Below are 22,648 nucleotides of genomic sequence, written 5' to 3'. Positions count from 1 at the left end.
GTGTGTGTATCTTTGCTCATCTTTAAAGAATATTTTTTCGCTGGATAAGAAAGTTTCTCGTTTGCAGAATACGGTCCTCTGTGTAGAGCTTTTTATATATGTAGGTGGACGTCGACTTAACTAATCGTACCAATGCAGGGCTTCACAGGCTTCGTTCACGTCTGACCCTACGTACTGTACCAGAAGATGTACCCAGTAGTCAATAATAGCACACTAGTCAATTTCAAGCCGGTAGAAAGAGAGTCATATTCTATCTAACACGAATTATCCTATTTGTATATAATTAGAAAATATATATATACATATATATGTATATGTGTGTATTGCACATCGTTAATTTACGCATCATTAAATTATAATATAACATCGCCTACTGCATTTAAACGCAAATTAGAATAAGAATTAATACATCGAGCGATTATAAAGAGAAATAATTTTAATTAAAAGAAAATATATATTAATAATACGTTGTTCAGTTGATCGAAGAGAAATACTTACATATATATATATCAAGAAGAAAAACAATAAAGCCTATGTTTATCTATGAGACGTTGTTCCTTGACGATCCTCACTCTACCACGACTTGGCTTAGACTGACGCGTTAAATACAAGAAAAGGAACAAAACAGAAAAAAGATAAACACACAACGATCATATCCCCACTTATTTAATATACGATGGGTATTTATTTAAATATTATTAGAGAGATAGTTTCTCTATAGGTTTCACGCATCCGTTAATTACAAACATTAATTTCTTCCTCGTCATTATCACCGATGATAAAATTGTATAAAATATCGAAGCTTTACGTAGGAACTTGTTAATCGGACAAAGGTAAATCGATTTGTAGGAAACAAACGTTCGGAAAGAGACATAAAAATCGGGATAAACGAACATAGAATATCTTATCGGTGTGTTTAATCGGTCGCATAAATACGGTACGAACTCGCTCCTGCTCATCCATTCATCGATTACATTCTTCTTTGCGGATCGAAGTATATACATGATGCATACAAATATATACATATATACATAAATAGACAGACATAATTCGATGCTATATTCCATGAACAAATCCGCGAGCGTATACGCGGTTCATTTGAATTTTTCATCGAAGAGAAAATAAATTTTATTCGAGATGGCTAGGTCGTTTTTTAAAACCGTTCATTGATTCGTAAATTGCTTGGTGTGCTAAAAACGCTAATCTTATCGCGATACCCGATAGACGATCGTTACCTCGATGACAACGACGACGTAGAACTAGGTTAAAGTAGGTAAAATAGAGTGGTCCATCGACCGAGAAATTTCTACTTTCCGGTCGTTCGTGCTTCTCGCACTCCTAACGCTTGACATAATTCTTTGACGGACGACGTCCATGCACGAATGTAACTCGACCGACGAATCGTATTTGCTAGCTTCGCATAACCAACATTCGGCTCACGTAGGGAACATTTACGAAAGCATTAGGAGATCCACCCTAGGAGTTTCCTGCTCCTTTTCCGCTTCCGACCACAAACGGACTTTACCAAGAGAGAGAAAGAGAGAGAGAGAGAGAGAGAGAGAGAGAGAGAGAGAAAGGATAAAGACAAATTGTCCATTCTACTTTTTGCATAGAAACTCAAATAAACGTGAAAACGAATTTATCTAATAGTAAACAAAAAATAAAGTTAACTCCTACGAGTTTCTCGGTCTAACTATCTATCTGCTCCAACTATCGATCTGTTTGAAATTCTTTTTCCTCTTTTGCTTTTTGTTTTCTTTTCTTTTTCTTTCTTTTTTCTTTACTATACAAAAGAGAAACAAGTTAAATATAATTCGATACGGTCTAAAAAGATTCTCTATCGAGATAGAAATAAATCCGCGAACGAGAACCCGTTGACACTATCTCTCGGCGTAGGAGTATATCCTTCGGGCCGAAATTAAACCGATCAAAGAGATACGAAAGGCTCTTATAATACGAGATGAAACGAAGATACAAAGAGGAGGAAAAGGAGGAAAGTCTACTGTAGAACAACGCTGGTAAAAGACAGACAAAAAGGGAGAGCGGACAATGGAAAAGAAAAGAGATGTCACGAAAGGCGAGCAGCATTTTCACGATTATCCTAAGCCTTGGATTTTTCTAGCCTTCTCTCTCTCTCTCTCTCTCTCTCTTTTTTCTTTCTTTTCTCTTCGTTCTCTTTTTTATATCCAGTTCTAGCTTTGAAAGGCGTAACGAGATGTCGGGCATGAGGAACGTGCCAAAGTCGCGTCTTCCCCCGACGTCTATACCCCTGCGACGTCTTCCCTAGTTACATCGAGGTTGCGGGCTGCAAGATTTCTTCGCTCTAACTATTCTCTACGCGATAATGGTACTCATATGATTCCTCTTTCCTCTTCTCTATTCCCTTTCTCTATTCGTACGCGAACGAAGACTTTCAACGAGTATGACAAGAATTTCTTTTCAATGCGTAACGATACGTAGGAATAATTTTTCAATCGTTACAGATAAGGAACAAAAAAAAAAGAGGAAGAAAAAGAAAACCGAAAAAATGGCGAAAGGAAAACGCGAATAATAGCAAAACGAATTCGTAAGTAGAAAAAAAAAAAGGAAAAGAAAGAAAGAAAAGTAATATTTATTAAAGAGATAAATGAACGATAATGATATTTAAAACCGATCGTGAAATTCTTAAAAGTTATTCTACGGAATTTGGCGAGATGAGATTATGGTGGTAATGCGTCGAGAACGTACATCGATCGGAATGGATTCGGCGCGTGCGTGCGTGAATGTGTGCGTATCAACGGGTCGAAAAGTATTCGCGTATCGAGGCGTCACCTTGAAATGAATATTTCTGAAGGAACACATATATTCTAAGAAGGAGGATTGTTTAGAATAAAGTTCTAGAAAAGAATAAGCGAGATGAATATAGGAGGGAAAACGGAAAGAAAACTCGAGAACAAAAGTCGTATAGAGAGAAAGGGGTCGAAAGGAGGAAGGGAGGAGGGATTAGGTGGGGTGGGTCAGCGAAAAGAGAAGTAGGGGTTGCGTCTCAAAGACGAAACCTTGCCAGCCATAGTTGCCAAGAAATGGCGCGGAAAGTAGCGCGCGTTAAATACGGTATAACGGATGAAAAACGGTGCGTTACGCGTTCGAGAGTTCTTTTACCATCCCGATTTTCAAGTTACGTAGCGAAATTACTTGGCACAGTTTCTAAATATCTATCTAAATATATTGTTTATATAGAGAGAAAAATGATTTGCGAGAAAACGAATATCGAGTGACGAATGGAAAGTCGAGTCTCTTCTAAACTCGTCTAAGCGAAAGTGTCGTCTAAGCGTTTCTACTGTACCGTATTTTAAAGAATTCTTTATTGAAATTGAGCCTCCTCGTCGTTTTCGTCGTCGCCGAGTCAGCTTGCTCTTGCAAGTTACAAGTAAGGGATTGGGAGAGTTCACGAAGGTAAAAGGTAAAAAGACGATTTTTGTTCTCCGGCCTGAAAGCAATCAACGAATTAGTTTCTTCGTACGGTTCTTTCTTTTTACGAGAGAAAGAAAACAAATCAAAGAGTTGAAAGTAGTAAGTAGTCCAGATAAAGGGGCCGAACAGAAAAAAAAGAAAGAAAGAAAGAAAGAAAAAACAAGGTGCGAAATACTTCGGGATAATGAATCCAGTCTCAAGACGATCGGATTCTGCTCGCCTACTCGAAAAACTTTTTCCAACGATGCTCTACCAGCCGTAGATAGGTAGGTAGGTAGGTAGATACTCCTTTCGAGATTAATCTTTTGATGGTAGAGAAAGAAGTAATTATATCGAGAGGAATAAAAAAGGAGAGAGGGAGAGAATGCTTTCGGCTTTCGGTCTTATCGTTTCAAAAGATTTCACGGAAAAGTTTGGATTCGAAAACTCCCGCCAATTCGTGGCGTTCGCGACTCGGCGATAAACTTTGATATCTTAGTCGACGGGCTACGAAACTACGAGAACGGTGAGCTTTCGAGCGGAGTTTACGCTGATTGCGCGCGAAATCCATATACGAGTGTATCCTCGAGGATAGGAAGATATCGGAGTTTCCAAAAGTTTGTTTCTCGACTTTACGCCTGGAACAAAATCGACGCATCCGTAGAGTTAAAAGCTTCACTCGTGTTTAGAAAATTTTCATAAATAACTATCTCGAAAAATATTTACCTATGCTTTTATATAATATATTTACCATATCTATAGATATTATTTGAAGATGTGAAATATTTAAAAATATTTCCTTTCCTTTTTCTTTTTCTTTTCTTTTTTTTATATTTATAGCCAAAAGTCGTACCGTGTGCATAGATCTTTTTCTTTGTCCTTTTTACGTTTCCATTATTTCCATTCACAAATATACTAGCTTTGAAAGCATAAGATATTAACTCAAGCCAGACGATAGGCAATGCAATCAAAAGAGAGAAACATCCTGAAACTTGGCAGTTGTTCGTCGCCTACTATCCACACCCTCTCCTCTTCTGCCTGGTAGGGAGTATTGGTACATACTCTTTCATGTTCTCTGCTAGTCGACATCCTGATAGCTAGTAGACCATTCGACATTAGCTGAATGCATCTACTGTGTATTACTTCACGTCCGAATGTGAATACACGCAGATATCTGAATTAAAAGGTCGAAGAATAAAACTGTAATAGCAAGTTTTTTCGCTTCCGCTGATTCGCATTTACGTCAAAAGATTCGGTCTGATGAAGTCAAAAGAACGATGAATGTTAAAAAATAAGTTTTCTTTTCTCCGTGAAAAGAACGTAAAAAATTGAACGATCATCAATTACTTTCTTATTTCTATGTATTGAAATTTCTGTCTATTGAAACGTCTTTCGAAATATTTTCTTTTATATTTATACATGTCGATGCTATAAACTTGAAATCTCAGATTATAAATGCATACTCGAGCGACAACGCATTAAAAGGATATTTATCGTCGATATCTAAGTTTCATTTTCAATTTGAATCAGTGGATATTAACGAGAAAATATTAAGCTGTAACGCGAACGATTTCAACGATTCTCACGGACGTATCTGCTAAAATAAATAAATAAATAAATAAATAAATAAATAAATAAATAAATATTCCAAAGTCATTGAGATTCATCGCGAAGAATTATATCGTCGTTCAGTAGATAATCAACTTATGTCGAAGAAAAGTCTTCTAATCTAATACAGCTGGAAAGTGGATATCTACGATTCTTTTCCGTAAGGAAAACTTCTAACGGATTCCGAAAAATTTTCACCAAACGAGAAAAGCTCGAATCGTCGAGTTTCAACTTTTTTAACGCAAATATTCCAACCACGCGAAGTCCAGTGGAAAACTCAAGTTTCTGCTGTATTATTAACGATGAAACTTTTGTTGAAATTTTTCTTTTTCTTTCCACCTTTGATCCATCTATAGATCTATTCCGTACCTTCTTCTTATTTTGAGCTGTTTTTAATTGTTCGAAAACGTATGAGAGAAATGTTATTTTTAATGAGAGTTTAAAAGCATTAAATGAATATGAAAAAAACACAAAGATATTTATAACAAAACGAAAGCTTTTTAAAGAAATTCTTTCACGATCAATTTACCATACGAATTTTTTACGATTTGTTTCTTCCTTCGCCAATGATACTATAAAAGAAACCAAATCAAAAATAAAGAAAATAGGCTATATTGATGAAAAGAATACGAAGGAGAACGTTATCTTTCCTTGTGAATTTATTTTTCAATACACCTTTATAAGTCAATGACATTGAGGATGTTATCATGTTTATCATCATGGATTCAAAGAATACGATCGATTCAATAGTAAGGACAAGACTCCATTGTTTTTCTTTCCCCTATTTTGTTTATCACGACAGTCGAAGTTAGATCGTAGTAAAGTTAACATCGCATCGGAGAGCAGCTCTGGAATAAACGTGAGTTTTATTTCTCTTTCTCTTCAATATATATATTTTATATATATATATACATGTATGTATGTATGTATACATATATATTGTATATATATGTGTATATATATATATTATATATTATATATTTAGTTATCTTATATCAAACAATGTATTACTATTATATATTATATGTATATTTTCTTTTGATTAAATATATATTGACCACATATGGTTATATATATATATATATATTTTTATGTACATATATATTATACGTTATATATTTATTTATCGTGTATCAAGCAATGTATTATTATTATATATTATATATATATTTTCTTTCGATTAAAATACATATTGACCAAGATTAAAGATAATTAAAAGCGTACTTTCCGAAGAATTATAGAATAGATATATAGATATATATCGATAATGAATAAGCAAAACGAAAAAGAGGAAAAAACAATAATAAAGAACAAATAGAAATAATCTTCCTTTTAGAAAGTAAACCGACGAAGACGAAGGTTATCACGATGGAGATGTTAATAAAGCACATTGAAATAACGGATAATTAGCGCGAGGTAGCAAGAGTATAATGCAGAAGTAAGTAAGGTAGATATCGTTGGAACGATGCAATAATCGTAACGGGGAGCATCGTAATTACCGTGCTTGTAATTACGAAAACGGAATAAGGAGTTTCGGATGCAACGAAGAAACTTCTTATCGTCACTTTTGTGCTCGTTTTCTCGTTAATGCTCATCGTCGTCTTCGTGACCACGTTACCCTCTACCATCGACATTTTCCTTTAGCTACTTCTAATGCTCCATTCTAAGTACAGTTTACATCTCCTTTACGTCAGATAAATACGAAGATGTATAAAACGATAACTTTTGATTGAAAGCTTCAATGATTCACGACTGTCATTGTAACATAATTAGTCATTAATCTTCGGCAAGATACTCTGCCAATGGACCGACAAAGCTGTGAGCGTAACGAACGAGATTCGAGAACGAGCCTCACATGGCGATATGCCGAAGAGGGAGTGGGAAAGGGGGTGGAGAGGAGGAGAACGTTAGTCGCACAATGTATCTACTCGGGCATTTGCCCAACACCCGAACATTATCGGTTCCGGTTGCATCCGGTCGCTCGTATTTCCCTCGGGGGATGAAATGTCCTTCGAACTACGATAATTCAACTCCTCACCCGAGTACGCGAGACTTACCATCCTATTATTTCCATGAACGCTTTCATCGTCATTCTTGACATCTAACATCTTCATTCTCCCTTCTATCATTGTAATGCTATTAATATTTTTGTTTAATACTTCGCTAGTTTATATTTCATTAACGATATTAACAATTAGCTTAACTTTCGAGTATTATATCAAACGTTTTTCTTTTTTTGATTTTGATCGTAAAAGATATATCTAAAAAATATATCTATATAAAATATATATATATATATATATATATATATATATATATAATTGGTGAAATATATTCGTCGCCTTTAAATCAAAGTGAATTATTTTGTACGTCAAAAACTTTTAGTATAAAACACGGCTATTATTCGATATCAATTCGAATTACGTCGAAAATTATTAGAATACATAGCGATAACGAATAAATTTATCGAATATAGATTTCCTTTGTTATTCAGCCATTATTTATTATATATGTTGGAAATTTCTATGAAGAAAATTTCAGCAAAAAACGATATTTTCTACGATTACGTATAACCCGTATTTCTACGTACAATTGAATTTCCAATAAAAATCTCAATTTACTCTATTTTTTTATACGTATATATATATATATATATATATATATATATATATACATATAACTAATATTTAGTCCTCCGATTCATCTCAAATTGTGCGATCATATTTATTGCTTTTTATTATTATACGTACAGAGAGCCATGATTTTTCAGGCAGTTACATACGATAGTGTGACAAAAAATACTTTAAATAAAAAATCATCAGTACTCAAGCTCATGAACGAATTAAAAAAACAAAAGTTGTAAGAAACAAAAAATATTTTTTTCAATAAAAAATCGAGATCACTTATATTCTTTTAAAAATGTTATATTATACACCCTACAATAGATTTAAATGATAATAGATAATAGATTTAAATGAAAAAATAAATATGTATCTTTTAAAAGTAACGACTGTGACAGAAAAGATTAGATTTAGAAAATTATTAACTCGCTACTCGTTCTCTTCGCCATGCGTCGTGAGAGCTATTCATCCATACACACATACACACACACACAATATACACATAAATATACGCAGTCACATCCATATCAGAAAAACAAATGATTCTTCATTACCACAATATCACTCGACATCGAACAATGCGCGACTCTCCTCAAAAAAAAACGTGGTCTAACTAAATATTAATAAAGCAGCCCCACACGTATAACATTTTCTATTTAGCAGTATTATATGTGACATTGAGACAAATTTAATGACGTAGAATCGTCATAGGACAAAAGTACATTTATTCAGTAACTTATTGAAAAAAACATTTTTAATGTAATAACGATTTATTAACGCGTAATTTAAACAGCAATGTTATTCAGGAATATTTTATCTATAACAATTATATTCATAAATATGAACTATAAGTATTAAATTATTATATATTAAATTATATTTTCGAGAAGTTATTAAACAAATGTATCTTCATCTTACGTTATTGAATTTTTATCAATTTACAGTACTGTATAGATGAAGTTATATGATGCTACTTAAAAAAATAAAGATGATCTCGATTTCTTATTGATAAAAATAATTTTTTTGCAACTTTTATTTTTATAATTCATTGACGATCCAACATTGGTAACTTTTCATTTAAGATATCTTTTTGTCACATTATCAGAAGTAATGAAAAAATCGTGACGAATATTACGCTATATGTTGAGAAAGAGCTATGCAAATGTAAATATCAATTTATTTTTCTATATATATATGTATATATATTTCCTTTATTTTAAATTTGTATCAACTATGGAAATTATTGATATGATACTATATCATATCGCGAAAAAACCTAGAAAACGTAAAACGAGCTAAAGAAAAGAAACGTGTAAGTATGAAAATCGTTAATGTAAAATCGTCGATAGTTTCCTTCCTATGATAAGAATCCATTACATATATTCCAGTTTTGACATCGATCGAACGTATCAATTTCGAATGAAGAAATGAGTAAATCGAATTTTCTCCATCAACAATCAATTTATAGGCTCGCTCGAAATATTTTCAATAGAAAAATGTATACGTTTCATTCTTTACTCGACTTTCATCTTTTAGCATTATCTTTATTGTCGATTTCTGTGATGTATTACTACTGTTTCTAAACACAATAAATAACGTAATAAAATACCATAAGAATAAATTTTATTTTGCAGAGAAAGACAAACATTTCATATAATATATAACTCTTGGATTGGCAATATTGTTTTATTCACCAATATCATATTCTCCCCCCATAACAGTTGCCCGAGAAAATGTTTGCTCTTCGGCTTGTGCGATATCAAGGATAGTATGTGTACAAACGATGCGATCGGTATGGATCAAGCTGAAACAATGGTCTATTTGCTCGGTTCAATCTTCTTGATTTTGGTGCGTGCATCTTATATAAGGGGTGGCGCCGACAGAATCGACGAGCTTCATTGAAGATACAATAGATAGTTGTTTTACCAATTACATCGAAAACGTCGAGGAAATTCCAAAGGTCGAAACTTTAAGAACAGCTGCCGACGTGATTTATTCCATATCACGTGAAGATACCGAAATTGTGTGATAGCAGTGATTAATTATATTCTCTCATCTCTTCCTACACACATATGTGTGTGTGTGTGTGTGTGTGTGTGTGTGTGTGTGTATATATACACACATATATATCACGCGAGCAAAAAGTATTATTGCCAACGTAATTAATTATTCTTGAAAACAGTACGAAATAACATACGATCGATGAAAATATTAAAAATGGACAAAGATCGAAGAATTGACATATCCAAACGTTCGTAGTTACTTTATTTCTTCGATTTCAATAATCTAATTTAAAGTTAGGGCTCATTGAACATTCTGAAATTCAAGGAAGAAAGAACAAAGTACGATGTTCGAACGATCGGTAAACTTTACATAATACTTCGTTGGATGAAAACCAAGTCTCATTTGAATGGTCTTTCATGAAGTTCGTTGCAACTGGGAATGACGTTTCGTCAGTGGCTTATTTATTCGGTTATCCTACGAGTTTACGGTTTCGTTCTTAATTAAATCGACGATAAGAAAATAAAAGTAAAGAATACGATTCCGAATTTGTTATCGAGCTTGTTCGTGAAACAAAAAAAAAAGAAAGATAAATGAAAAAAAAAATAAAAGAAAAAGGAATTATTCAATTTGAGAATTAGTAACGTCAAGCAACGAATTTACTACACTCGACTGTGGTACATGGCGCGACGTTTCAAAATAACGAAATATTTCTAGTTATAGAATACGCTTTGAACAAAATGGATAGATAGGAATTCTTTTTCAAGCGAAAATAGGAGGCTATCCGTCGACGGAACCACCGGGCGTACAAAACGATGGGCCTTCGTAAATCACAGCGACAATGTACTTTGTAAACTTAACAAATTGGTCGATGGAAGTAACGTCATGCTTCCTCATTCTCTTCGAGAGATAAACGATGATTAAATGTTCGAAAGACGACAGGTAGGTAGCCGAAAGTTTTCTATAATCGGCTGCATCGATTTTTGATTATAAAGTTTTATCGATAATCTTTCAACGATATCGACAGCATCTTCGAAAAAAAAAGTACAAAGAAAAATAAAACAAAAAAAAAAGAAAAAATAAGATAGATTCCCTATAATGGGACAGGAAAAGTAGCAAAAGTATTCGCATTTGGAGAAATCGATGTGGAACCCTCCGATCTCTAAGGACCGACCTTCTTCTTTTGAAACGACCTAAACTCGGACGGCAACACCCAGTATTCGTGACTTCATCTTTCTTTATCTAGTCACGACACTCGATTTCAATAACGATTTGCGTTTAGGTGTCTCCGAGGGAAAGAATTGTCGCGATTTACTTTGGAACGTTCTCTTGAAAGGAAAAAGAGAGAACCGTCTACTCTTCAGTCCTTTTCGATTCTCTATTTTCTTTCTTTCTTTCTTTCTTTCTCTCTTCTCAAAGTTTTATTCGTATCAGAAAAAAAAAGAATTTTTTTCATAGAACGCTTTGGCAATTCCCTATTCTTTTAATGTAATTTTTATGACATAATAATTAATAAATTTGATATTTAAACAAATTACAAATAGATACTAAAAAAATGCAATAGCTCTTGAGAGCTTAGCGAGATTTTCCACGAGATACATACGTATCGAATTTTTCAATTTACTCGTCTTTGGGTGATTCGATTCTACAATAGAGCGAAGTATGTCACATATGTATGTATGTATGTATATAAAGGAGTTCTTTTGTCATGTTTGAGAAGAATAGTAGCAAAGCTTTTCAACGTGGGAATCTTTATCGAGTCTTCGGAATCTCAATAAATTCGATTCCTTTCTCGTACTACTCTCAATCGTTTACAATTCAATCCTTGTAATACAATTCTGTGAATTAGCTTTATTCGAGGAAAAATATTCATCCTTGGAGTTGTATTAATGATCGGAGAAAAGAAATATCTTATATAAATATTGTATGTTCGATAAATTTTTAACTATGAGAAAAAAAGGAAAAATCCTTTGAACGTATTATTTTATTAAATATAGATCGATTTTAAAAAGAAGATCGACCGTTCCCGTAGGAATATAGTGGCATATACATAATTAACGTGTAAATGATTGGAATAAAATGGCATTCGGTCGTATCCAAGGATAAGCTGAAATCTCGATAAACTAGAAACGCGTATATCCCTATTCGAATCTTAATGCGAGTTCGAAGATAAGTGCCGATACGTGAGACGAAGCATATTCCTATCGTGCGTCGAATATGAGAGAGGAAAGATAAAAGAAAAACGAACGCGAGAGAGAAATACAGATTCCGAGTTCTATCTCTAGGGAATCGATTTAACGGTTACGTCTTTCGCTCGATTCAACATTTAGTACCGACAACGGAGTTACCGTAGGCTTTCATTTGATAATAGTCGTGAAAAACCTTTATAATTTTCTTTCAAGTGTATAATTATTATTTCAATGTATTCTATCTCGTTAATGGTTATACGGAGAAGATAATTAAGGGATTTGTTATAGTGGTAAATACAGATATGCGCGAGTAATGCATCGTTTTGAGAAACGCTTACCCAGTCTGATTTACAGCCACTCACATGCGGCTATTATAATTAGATATACATAGTAGCAATGTAAAGGTGATTTATCGTATAATTATACGATGGATGTACGTATGTTTGATGTCACGGACAGTCGTGTCATCCTATAATATCGATATATGTGTATGTGTGTGTGTATATATATATATATATATATATATATATATATGATTGATATAATTTTATATATATGTATGTTATCTGATATTCTTCTAAACGAGATCCTTCTATTTTACGATAAGAAGTTAATTATATTCGAAAAATAAGTAACAAGTAGAATACCGATAAATTTATCTCTAAGAAAGTTGATTAATTAATTTCATTTAATTATCGTTCGAGGTATCAACGAAGAACGAAGATTGATTCGTTCTTTCGGTGAATTAACTCTTGAGAAAGTTTTAACTCCGAAGAAGATGAAGTTTCGTTTTTCACGAAGGAACTTATCCAAACCCCTAATCAAGAACATAACATAATTTCACTTATCTTCGTATCAATTAAATTTCACTTGGATAAGTTTCATTTTATATTACTCTTATCAAATGAATTCGGTTATGATTGGTTACGAGGTACAAGTAATAACTTTTGAATAACTAGTTCCCTTTGAAACGAAAACGAATTAAACCAGTTATCATAAAAATGTATACTCCATTATACGTCAACATATCGAAAAAATTAACAAAGCTGAAAATTTGAATAAACATGTTATGAATCAGTTATTATTTTGAATAATACAAATATTTATTTTAATAAGACAATACAGACTCGTAATGATACGTGACGAACTTGTAGAAACAAATGTGCAAAAACGTATTTATTGAAATAAAAATCATTTTATTTAATAATCTTTCATAGCCTTCAGTTCTCTAAAAGTTTCTGCGCTTTTCCTTCAAGGATAGTAACTCCTTAAACGACGCAATTTCTTAAGCGAAAAGCATGACACCAGGTACGGTAATTATTCGAATTTAATTAAAACTGGTTCTCCATCTACTTGTGCCATGGTAAAATCATTAATTGAAGTTAAAGGAGGATGGTAATGTAGCACTCTATATATGTACATGTATATATATATATATATATATATATATATATATATATAAATATATGTATGTATGTATGTATATATACTTTGTACATTTGTATGTATATATATATGTGTGTGTGTGTGTGTGTGTGTGTGTGTGTGTGTGTATGCATTTACGTATACATATACGTTTACGCACATATACTGCGAATAGTATCAGTATCTAATATATAACATATATCAAGCAATACGTTACGTCAAGCAATACGTTACTGACAACGTGACAGATGTTTTTGATTTTTCTATGTTCTAATTGTTTTTCACCTTATAATTAAATGTATTTCATAGAAAATAAAATTCGTGCAATATCAAGTAGTTGTTCCAAACCTGTTACAGGTGCTATCTTCACGGAGGATCAGAAGGACAGTCCCTCGGAATTAGCTTTTAAATATGCAATATATAAGATCAATAAGGATAAGACTCTTTTGCCAAATACAACGCTGGTCTACGATATTCAATATGTGCCTAAGGACGACTCTTTTCGGACGTCAAAAAAAGGTAAATATTAACAAAATAATTAAATAAATAAAAGAGTAAAAAATAAAAAAGTTAACAAATTTCATAACGTCATAAATATCTATTCGAATTTGTAGTAACGTTAAACAAATCATGCATTTACGCTTGAAAAAATTAATTTGACTAATAAAAAATAACGGAACGGAAAATATAACGTGAATATAGAATTCTCGATTTTAAAAGTGTTTAAAAAATAGAACTTGAAAAGAAAACATGTGACCGTTTATTTGTTTCATTATTTACAGTTAATCATTTACAGTAAACAGTTAAATTTACACACAATTATAGTAATCATTTACACAAAACAGTTAAAAAAATTAAAAAGCATTTTTTATTTCTTATAAATTGTTTTTTTAACTAACATAAATTTGTTGATTTGTACAAAATGAAAATATCGAAATATCAACAAGAGGGAATAGTTTTTAAACGAAAATGCATCGCAAGCAAAGTCATTGCAAATTAACGATATTTATGTATTAAATTCTCTTAAACAAAAGGAAAAAGCTTTTCCTTATTTCTGAGATGACACATTCAATACGTAAATTCATAATTGAATGGTAAGATGCTTTTTAAAGACTTAAGAAATTCAGGTCGATGTATTTCGATAAGACACGAATTAACGATGCTTCAATCGATTTGAAGTATATGCTTTACTAATATATAAGTAATACTTTTTAAAAGATATATTGAACTTTTCCATTCTTTCCTTTTTATTTTCTTTCTTCTTAATTCACGAGTATCTTGTATAATATAATTTATATTAACGTGAACGAATACATAGATAGATAGATCAATATAATTTATCGGATCAAAATAAAAAATGATGAAAAATTGAATCTCTCGATAAAAAGAAAAGAAAAGAAAAGAGAAGAAAAGAAAAGAAAAAAAATATTAAAAAGGAAAGGATCAAAGGAACGAGGAAGTGTTCTTCTATATATATATATTTCCTGGTGACTTGATTCACGTTATACTAGACATAAGGGTCGACAATTTTCCGAGCATATCCCTGATTGGTTGAAATCCTCGAGTATCCCCTTTAAGACTGACTACTACCCTTTTCGAGGCAATTGCTTCAGGCTTTGGTTGGTTACATAATATCGTATTCACGGAGAGATCCCGCGAATTTTTGAAAATATATTTTTTCATCCTGAAATTAAAACGAAGTCTGATATTTTCAAACAAATTCGGTTTTAATTATTTGCGTTGAAACAAATTATAATTATACTTTTCATAGGTTTTCTTACCGCGTGATATCGATCTATCCTCTTCTATCATTCTCTTTTTCTCTCTCTCTCTCTCTTTCTTTCTTCTATTCATTCTTTCTTTATTTATCTTAGAAATTCTTCTACCTTACACAACACACATCTACTCAATAGAGAAACAGAGTGAACCTTCAGACACGGTATATTGCAACTAGTCCATTGTGCGAAAACTCTTTCTAGAATCATACAAATCCTTTTCTATAGAAGATCTTGCTAGAAAATTGTTATTTATACGAGGTGTATCTTCTTTATACTTCGAGTACTTACCATTGCGTCGTTCGTTTATGAGAATCCAAGTAAAGTCCGCAAAAAAAAGGAAAAAAAAAAAAGAGAGGAAGTAAGCGAGGAACGTTCAGAAAATTGAATTCACGTTAGAAAAATCGATTCGGTACGAATCTTCATGAATTTTCCAGGACGATCAACGGTTCTAGATGGACACCGTAAAATACGATACGAGTGTAAGTTAAAGAGAAAGAGAGAGAGAAAGAGAAAGAGAGAGAGAAAGAGAAAGAGAGAAAGAGAGGAAGAGGGAGAACTACGTTGAGAAAGCAATTATGGTAAAGCTATATCCGGTAATAGAAAAAGTATTGACTTCTATAGAGTTAAGAACGATATGTTTTATTAAAATATAAATAAATAAAAATGCGATTAAAATTCCTTGGAATTTTAATAGGTTTATTTTCTTTTCTTTTCTTTTTTTCTATTACTTAAAAACGTTAATTTAAGTAATAATCGAAACGTTTCTTCATCGATTACTCGTTACATTCTTCGAGTACTTTCGTATATCGTAAAGATACGAAAAAAAACTCAATTACGGAATGAGCACGAGCGGGTTTTCCGAAAGAATGCGCTTAAACTCGATAGGTTGTAAGCAGCAACCTATCGGTCGATGACTCGTTCGGAACCAAATGCCGAAGGGTAGTCGATAGATTCGTCGCTGATTCGGAATGGCTTCCTCGATGTCATCGATTTCCATACTATAGATCGAAGAATGTAATGTAAATCGTTGGAGGCGTAATCAGAACGTGAAAATAACATGGAAATGTGTCCGCGAAAAGCATTATTATTCTATAAAAGATTATTCGCAATAAAATAAAATAAAAACAAATTATTTTCAATGTCCATAAAAGTAAAATATTTTCGAATAGTCGAGACGATAATTCGATATTAAAGCTATTTGATCGTAAAGGTAACTAAGTGTCAATTCGTTAAAGTCAGCTGATATCGTAACCAAATAATGAAGCTTATTTTTCTAGAACAAAAGTGTTTGACACAATCGTGCCAATCAAAGAGAATCGATTTTTAATAGTGACAAGTTTTTTATTTTCTTGCAAAAATAACCGTGATTCGTTTTCAATTATATATATAATATATATTTATGGGATACATCTATTTTAGTTTTAGGGAATAAGAAGTAGAAAATTTTAACGTGGTCGTTAAAGAATTATGATAACGATGATGATGTCGATGATAACGATACTAACATTATTGGTAGTAAATTTTATTTGTCCTTTATCTTTGCATAATATTTTCGTCATATAATAAAAATACACAATGTAACAATCGAAAGTAAATTAGGGTCATATAGTTTGAACTGTTCGATGCAAAAGCATCCAACATACTCATTGTTGGGTGACAACATCAACGTGGCATATGTGTGGTGATCTAGTTGGAATACAGCCGTCGCTTCTACCCTTGCGATTCAAAACAAAGAAATTCCGGATCTACTCATGAATAATTCGTACGTTGTCCGCAAAACGGTGCGGCGTGTGCTTAAACGCGACAAGCGTATTTTCAAAATCGAGTTCGTCCATCCCCCATTTCCCCTATAGATCCCATCTATATTGACGCAGACGCCAACGCCGTTAAATGATAGTAACGCATGCTAAAAATAATTTTCTTGATAAAAAACAAAAAAAAAATGAAATAATAAAAAAGAAATAAAAATTAAGAAAGAAAAAAAAATAAGAAAAATCGTAAGAAACGTATCTCTGCGTTTCGTAACTGAAACGATAATGGATAAGGAAACGGACCCTTCTAGAACGTATCAATTTCACTCTCCATTCTACTCGCTTTTCATCGACGATATGTACACGTAAGAGTCGTAAATCATGTCCGTCCATATCCCATCAGTTCAGTCCAGTTCACTACGTAATACATCGCTATTGATGATCGTCAAAGTAGCCTAGCTGCATATACAGATTCGATCGAGTGCCAAACGGAGACAGACGATCGGAAAAGTTTTGCATAAAACTTTTCAATTGCCCGTAGAAACGAGTAATCCATCAATACTATAGATATTTCTAAACGATCGAGTATTTATTTGTTATACGTTTTCATTTTATTTAAATATAAGGTGAAATTTGTAATTGTTATTTGTTAAAAAAAGAAAAAAGAGGGAAGTTCGTATCATCGAAAGTGTGCGGATGATTGATTATTCGATAAAACGTACTATCGTTTAAGATCAAAGTACTTAGATGCTTATGAGTTGCATCGGATAAAGATTCGTCGGCTCGTATCTTACACAGAATTTTCGAAAGCACTCGATCGAGTAATATGAAATCAGCCTGTCAGAAACAGTCGTTCTCCAATTTCCGTCGACGCATCCTTCTTTTCTCGAGTTTCGACTTGAAGTCACAAAATCGCGTCGCGTTTTTCTGTTATCGCGGCTACGTTCCTTCTTTTCTCGTCATCTTAGAGAAGGAAATTTACCGAATTATAAAATATAAAACGAACATATAAATCACGAAATAAGATAAATCAAAGAATTCGTACGATGGAAACGACTATAGACGTTTTTCTTGATATTTTTACATTTGAACAGTTACTTCAGAAAATGAGAAAGAAAATTTGAATGTTTTAGCTTGTAAGCAGCTATCGAGATCCGTTCAAGGTATTTTTGGACCTTCGGATCCTCTTTTAGGAGCTCACATACAGAGTATATGCGAAGCTTTGGATGTACCTCATCTTGAAGCAAGGGTCGACTTTGAGCCAACGTTCAAGGAATTTAGCATAAATCTCTACCCGGCTCAAGATCACCTCAACAAAGCCTTTAAGGACCTCATGTCCTTTCTGAATTGGACCAGAGTTGCCATCATTTACGAAGAGGATTATGGTGAGTGCAGTACCTTTTCAGCGAGTTCTCCTCTAGCGAACGGTAAAGTTAATTAAAATTCATGTCTCTTCGTAAGATATACATCCGGTACTCTATTCATTTCTCAAAACTACGTACACAATTAATTTTGATCGTACTCAAAACGAAAAAAAATTCAATAAACCTTTTTAAAAATTTATTTCGACGATGTTGCAACATCGACCAACCTTGTTGGATTCCATTAGATCGTATATAGATATTTTTTTTCTGAAATATCTTTTGAATGTGTCGACGATGCGTTTCCATGCAAACAGAATGTTGGAATCAGTCGGTGTAAGTGGTGGACGATAGTAGCTCATGGTAACGCGAATAGAACGCGAAAAATGTTGAGCTGTCATACCCACGCGAACGTAACTGCGTTTACGCGCGACTCTGTAAACCTCGTAACGCGAAATCCAACATTTTCTCCTTTATATCCCGTTTTAATGGTGATCTTCAAATACGATTCAACTCGGTTTAGGAAACGAGTTTAGCTTGGAAAACAGAAAAAAAATAAAAGAAAGGAGAAGCCATCGAGGTCAACATAAACCTCAACATATTTTTCTCAACTTTAAAAGAAAACGAAAGGAAGAAAAGTTTATTCGCATAGAAAGGCCTAAAAAGGCTTTTGCCTCCTTCTTTACTTCTTTTCTCGCCTTACAACAACGACCTTAAAAAATGAATGCTAAGATCTCTTTTGAGCATGCTTAGAAATCTTAACATTTTTTGCGCGCGATAAAACGGTCGCAAGAACAGAATGAACGTTTCGAATATTCAGTCATCTATCTACGTACCCACGCTAATTCGTTTTAAAAATCCTTCGAATTTATTGGAATCGAATGTTAATTTGTTGCAACGTTAATATCTATCGTTCTCGTCATAGAAAGTTATCAATCACTTCGGTTTGATAAATTTGATACGTTCGAACGATGAACCGCAAATCTCTATAATAATTGTAATATTTACACACAACTTTCTTTGCATTTTAAACATAACAAAAAATATATATTGTATTAACTTTCAGAGGAATACGTGTTCTTGAAAAAAAATCTTAGACAAGAGAAAAATGTTAAGTTTGTTAACCACGTAAAATTTATAAAACTCGATTCAACAAGATTGTTAAAAATAAGTGCACTTTCGAAATAAGAATATCTATAATCTGCATAAACTCGCGGGATCGTTTTCTTTCTTACATTAGTTATTAATTACATCTATTACATTTTCTCTGAAGAAGAAAATCTCTGGATATTTGTTTTTATAATATCTATGAGATTTTATTTTTACTGCGAAATAGCCGAACGCACATTCATCTATATACTTACATATATACAATACATATCTGTCGGTTATATTCGGCGGTATTTCAACGGTGTAACATTTTCAAGGAGAATATTCCCATACGCACCCATCCAAATATTCATCAACGGAGTAACGTCCCGTTTTAGAGTTCGTTAAAACTTGAAGAGCAGAAAATAGTTTTCGTCTATCCACCGTATTTTGGATGCCACGAATTTCGTGCGTTAAAATTTCGGCTACCAGAAATCGTAATCGGTCAAATTCACGATGGATTATCGCCTTATCCTTTCGACTTTTACTCGTTAAAGTTACGACACTATGAAAGAGTAATATCCTAATAACGAGATGAGTATAAAATAAATGGTATTAGCACACACAGATTAAACGACGAGTAGAACGAGGATTTTCATATTCTCTCGGACACTAGGAAACTTATTATTAGTCGCAAGATAAAAAATCGCGAATAAGTTTCTTCGTTCGAGTAAGTTAATAAGTAAGTAAGTACCCTACGACTTATAATAACGTTCGCGTATAATTTCTATCCTTCCCTTTCGAAGTTAATGAGCGTTGATTTCTTATAACGAGCAATTATGACAATTAAATTACATTCAAATTATTATCACCGGTGAGAGCGTTTTTATCCGGAAATCTATTAATTTCTTTCGAAGGAATGAATTCTTTCGATAATTTTTCGAGATCACATTATACGTACACATTCGTATCGACGAAAAATCTTATATTTCACATACATCCTTCTTATAAACTATGTCGAGAAAAATTGAACAACACGATGTAATACAAATACATTAATATAGAATTGCGAAAATTCGGAACGTTAAATAATTCCAAAAAAATTCAGACGAATAAAAACGAATAGATTATTAACTGTTATTACTATAAACGGAAGTAAAAAGTAATGGCAATAGAAAAGTGTATCCTCCCTAAATTCTTTTTGGTCCTAACGTATCCTCGGTATCACGTCATAAATTTTCTAACTATAAACCCTAACCATTCCTTCGTGATAGTGGGTTACTCCGTAAAGTAGACTTTCTTCCTACCCTTGAGCGCTTACCTCCTTTTCTTTGCTCTCTCTCTCTCTCTCTCTCTCTCTCTCTCTCTCTCTCTCTCTCTTTCTTTATCTTTTTCTCAAGCTCCCTTTAAAACGCGCAAGCGTATACCTATACAAGGACATCCAGTCGAGTCCGCGGAGTACGAGCCGTCGTAATTGGACGATGCATCTACAGAGACGAAGTTTGTTATTTTTCAATTTAACGTTTTTAACAAGAACAACGAGAAGAGCTTCAGCGAAAGTTTTCTCTCGCGTCTCTCTTTCTGCAATTTGTCTCTTTTACCCCTTTTCTCATCCTTCTTCTCTCTTATTTTATTTCTTTTATCTTTCCGTCTTTTACTTCCATTTTCTATCTCTCTCTTTCTCATTTTCTCTCTTCGTCTCTTTCTCTTTCTTTCTCTTTCTCTTTCTCTTTCCCTTACTTTCTTTTACGATGTCGCTCAAAATCAGTGATTTCAAAATAAAATGAAAATATACAAACGAGGAATATTCCTGGTATTCTCCAAGGGATATGCTATTTTTATTGACTCCTTTTTCTTCTTCCTTTTCTTCCTTACTTTTGTTTTTCATTTATAGATGTAATAGTATATAGATATGTACTCTCGTTTAAAGATAAACGCGAGAAGTTGAACGCAGCAACAGTAGAACGAGATTATCGTTGGAAAGAGAACTGTGACGATCGAAAGTACTAGATCGAATTAGATGAGGGACCGACGAACTGCTCTCTCTCTCTCTCTCTCTCTCTCTCTCTCTCTCTCTCTCTCTCTCTCTCTCTCTCTCTCTTCTCTACCACCATCATCCCCACGAGTTTTTCGAACAAGGTGGAAGCTGTTATAAAGAGACTACAGATTGCCACTTCGTCGAGTTCTCTTCGTACGGTACCGAGGCCTCCATTGTTTTCCAACAAATTGAATTATCCTTCTTTCCTTCATCTTTTGTTCTTTCTCCCTGCGGATACCACGAAGCGACAGAAGCGCATTAAAGCGCATAACACGACCACGTTTTTAACTTTTCACGCTCGACGAAAGACTTCTCGCTTCTCGAAATCGTGTACTTTGGCACTCTGGACACATATATATATATATATATATATATATATATATATATATATACACGACAATCAAAAAATGATAAAAAGAAACTTTTTCATAAGTTTTTATTCTTTTTACGTGACATACATCGTAATATCTCGAATTTACTATATTTATGATATATTTTATAATTTCGTGATACTTTTGTTTATGATTTTACGATGAAAAATGTTCTATAAGCATATAAGTTTTAGATTTATTAATTGAAATCTTTCGTAATCAGCGATATTAATTGATTCTAATGAATAATAAATAATCGAATGATTATTTGTTTATATTATCTCTATAAGTTTATCCATTCCGTTTCTCTTTGTTCTGCAGGTTTATTTAAACTACAGGATCTTGTAAAATCACCACCATCGACAAGGACAGAAATGTATATACGTCAGGCAGGACCTGGATCTTACAGACAAGTTTTACAAGAGGTCAGGCATAAGGAAATTTTCAAATTGATCGTTGACACGGATCCAGCGCACATGCAACAATTTTTTCGTGCTGTAAGTAATCTCCAGTTTTACTTGAAATTGAAGTATTATAGTTTCATAGGTTTCATAGTTTTTATCTCTACCAGCGTATTTCGAACTATGAAAAGCCATTTTTTTCGAAGTTTCTACAATAACTATAAAAAAATGAAATAACTCGAATAGACTAGAAAAATATATTTCGACCGAGAAACAAAAGCTCGTTATATTTACACATACATGCACACATATTGTGCGTGTGTGTGTGTGTGTGTGTATATATATATATATATATATAAAGTTTATATATCGATCGAATAAATTTTTCATTTCTTGTATATTCCCAGAATCAACGTTCGACATGACTCTTTGTTTTTCTTGCGATATAACGTGTCGATAGTAATAATTTTTCTCTGTCCGTTCGCGAAGGAAATTGCAAACGTTGGTAGAACGATATTTCGAGAGAAAAACATTTGAGACTTGGCTCGTCTGATCCATCGATCGATTCTTGAGAAAATCGAAC

General features: G+C 33.0%; 1 protein-coding gene across 3 annotated transcripts in view; it reads left to right on the top strand.

Moving 5' to 3' along the window:
* The window catches only part of LOC122631498 (glutamate receptor ionotropic, kainate 2), a 125,871-nt gene that overhangs the window by 73,442 nt on the left and 29,781 nt on the right, over nucleotides 1-22,648 (top strand). For all 3 annotated transcript variants that reach the window (XM_043817235.1, XM_043817234.1, XM_043817233.1), the window contains exons 3-5: nucleotides 13,634-13,795; nucleotides 17,939-18,190; nucleotides 21,986-22,161. In XM_043817235.1, the coding sequence (XP_043673170.1) occupies nucleotides 13,634-13,795; nucleotides 17,939-18,190; nucleotides 21,986-22,161 (590 nt within the window). The remainder of the gene's footprint in view (nucleotides 1-13,633; nucleotides 13,796-17,938; nucleotides 18,191-21,985; nucleotides 22,162-22,648) is intronic.

The sequence above is a fragment of the Vespula pensylvanica genome, chromosome 9 (assembly GCF_014466175.1).
Source record: "Vespula pensylvanica isolate Volc-1 chromosome 9, ASM1446617v1, whole genome shotgun sequence".
NCBI classification, from domain to species: domain Eukaryota; kingdom Metazoa; phylum Arthropoda; class Insecta; order Hymenoptera; family Vespidae; genus Vespula; species Vespula pensylvanica.
Note: the sequence above shows the minus strand (reverse complement) of the source record. Positions and strands in the feature narration are given on the sequence as shown.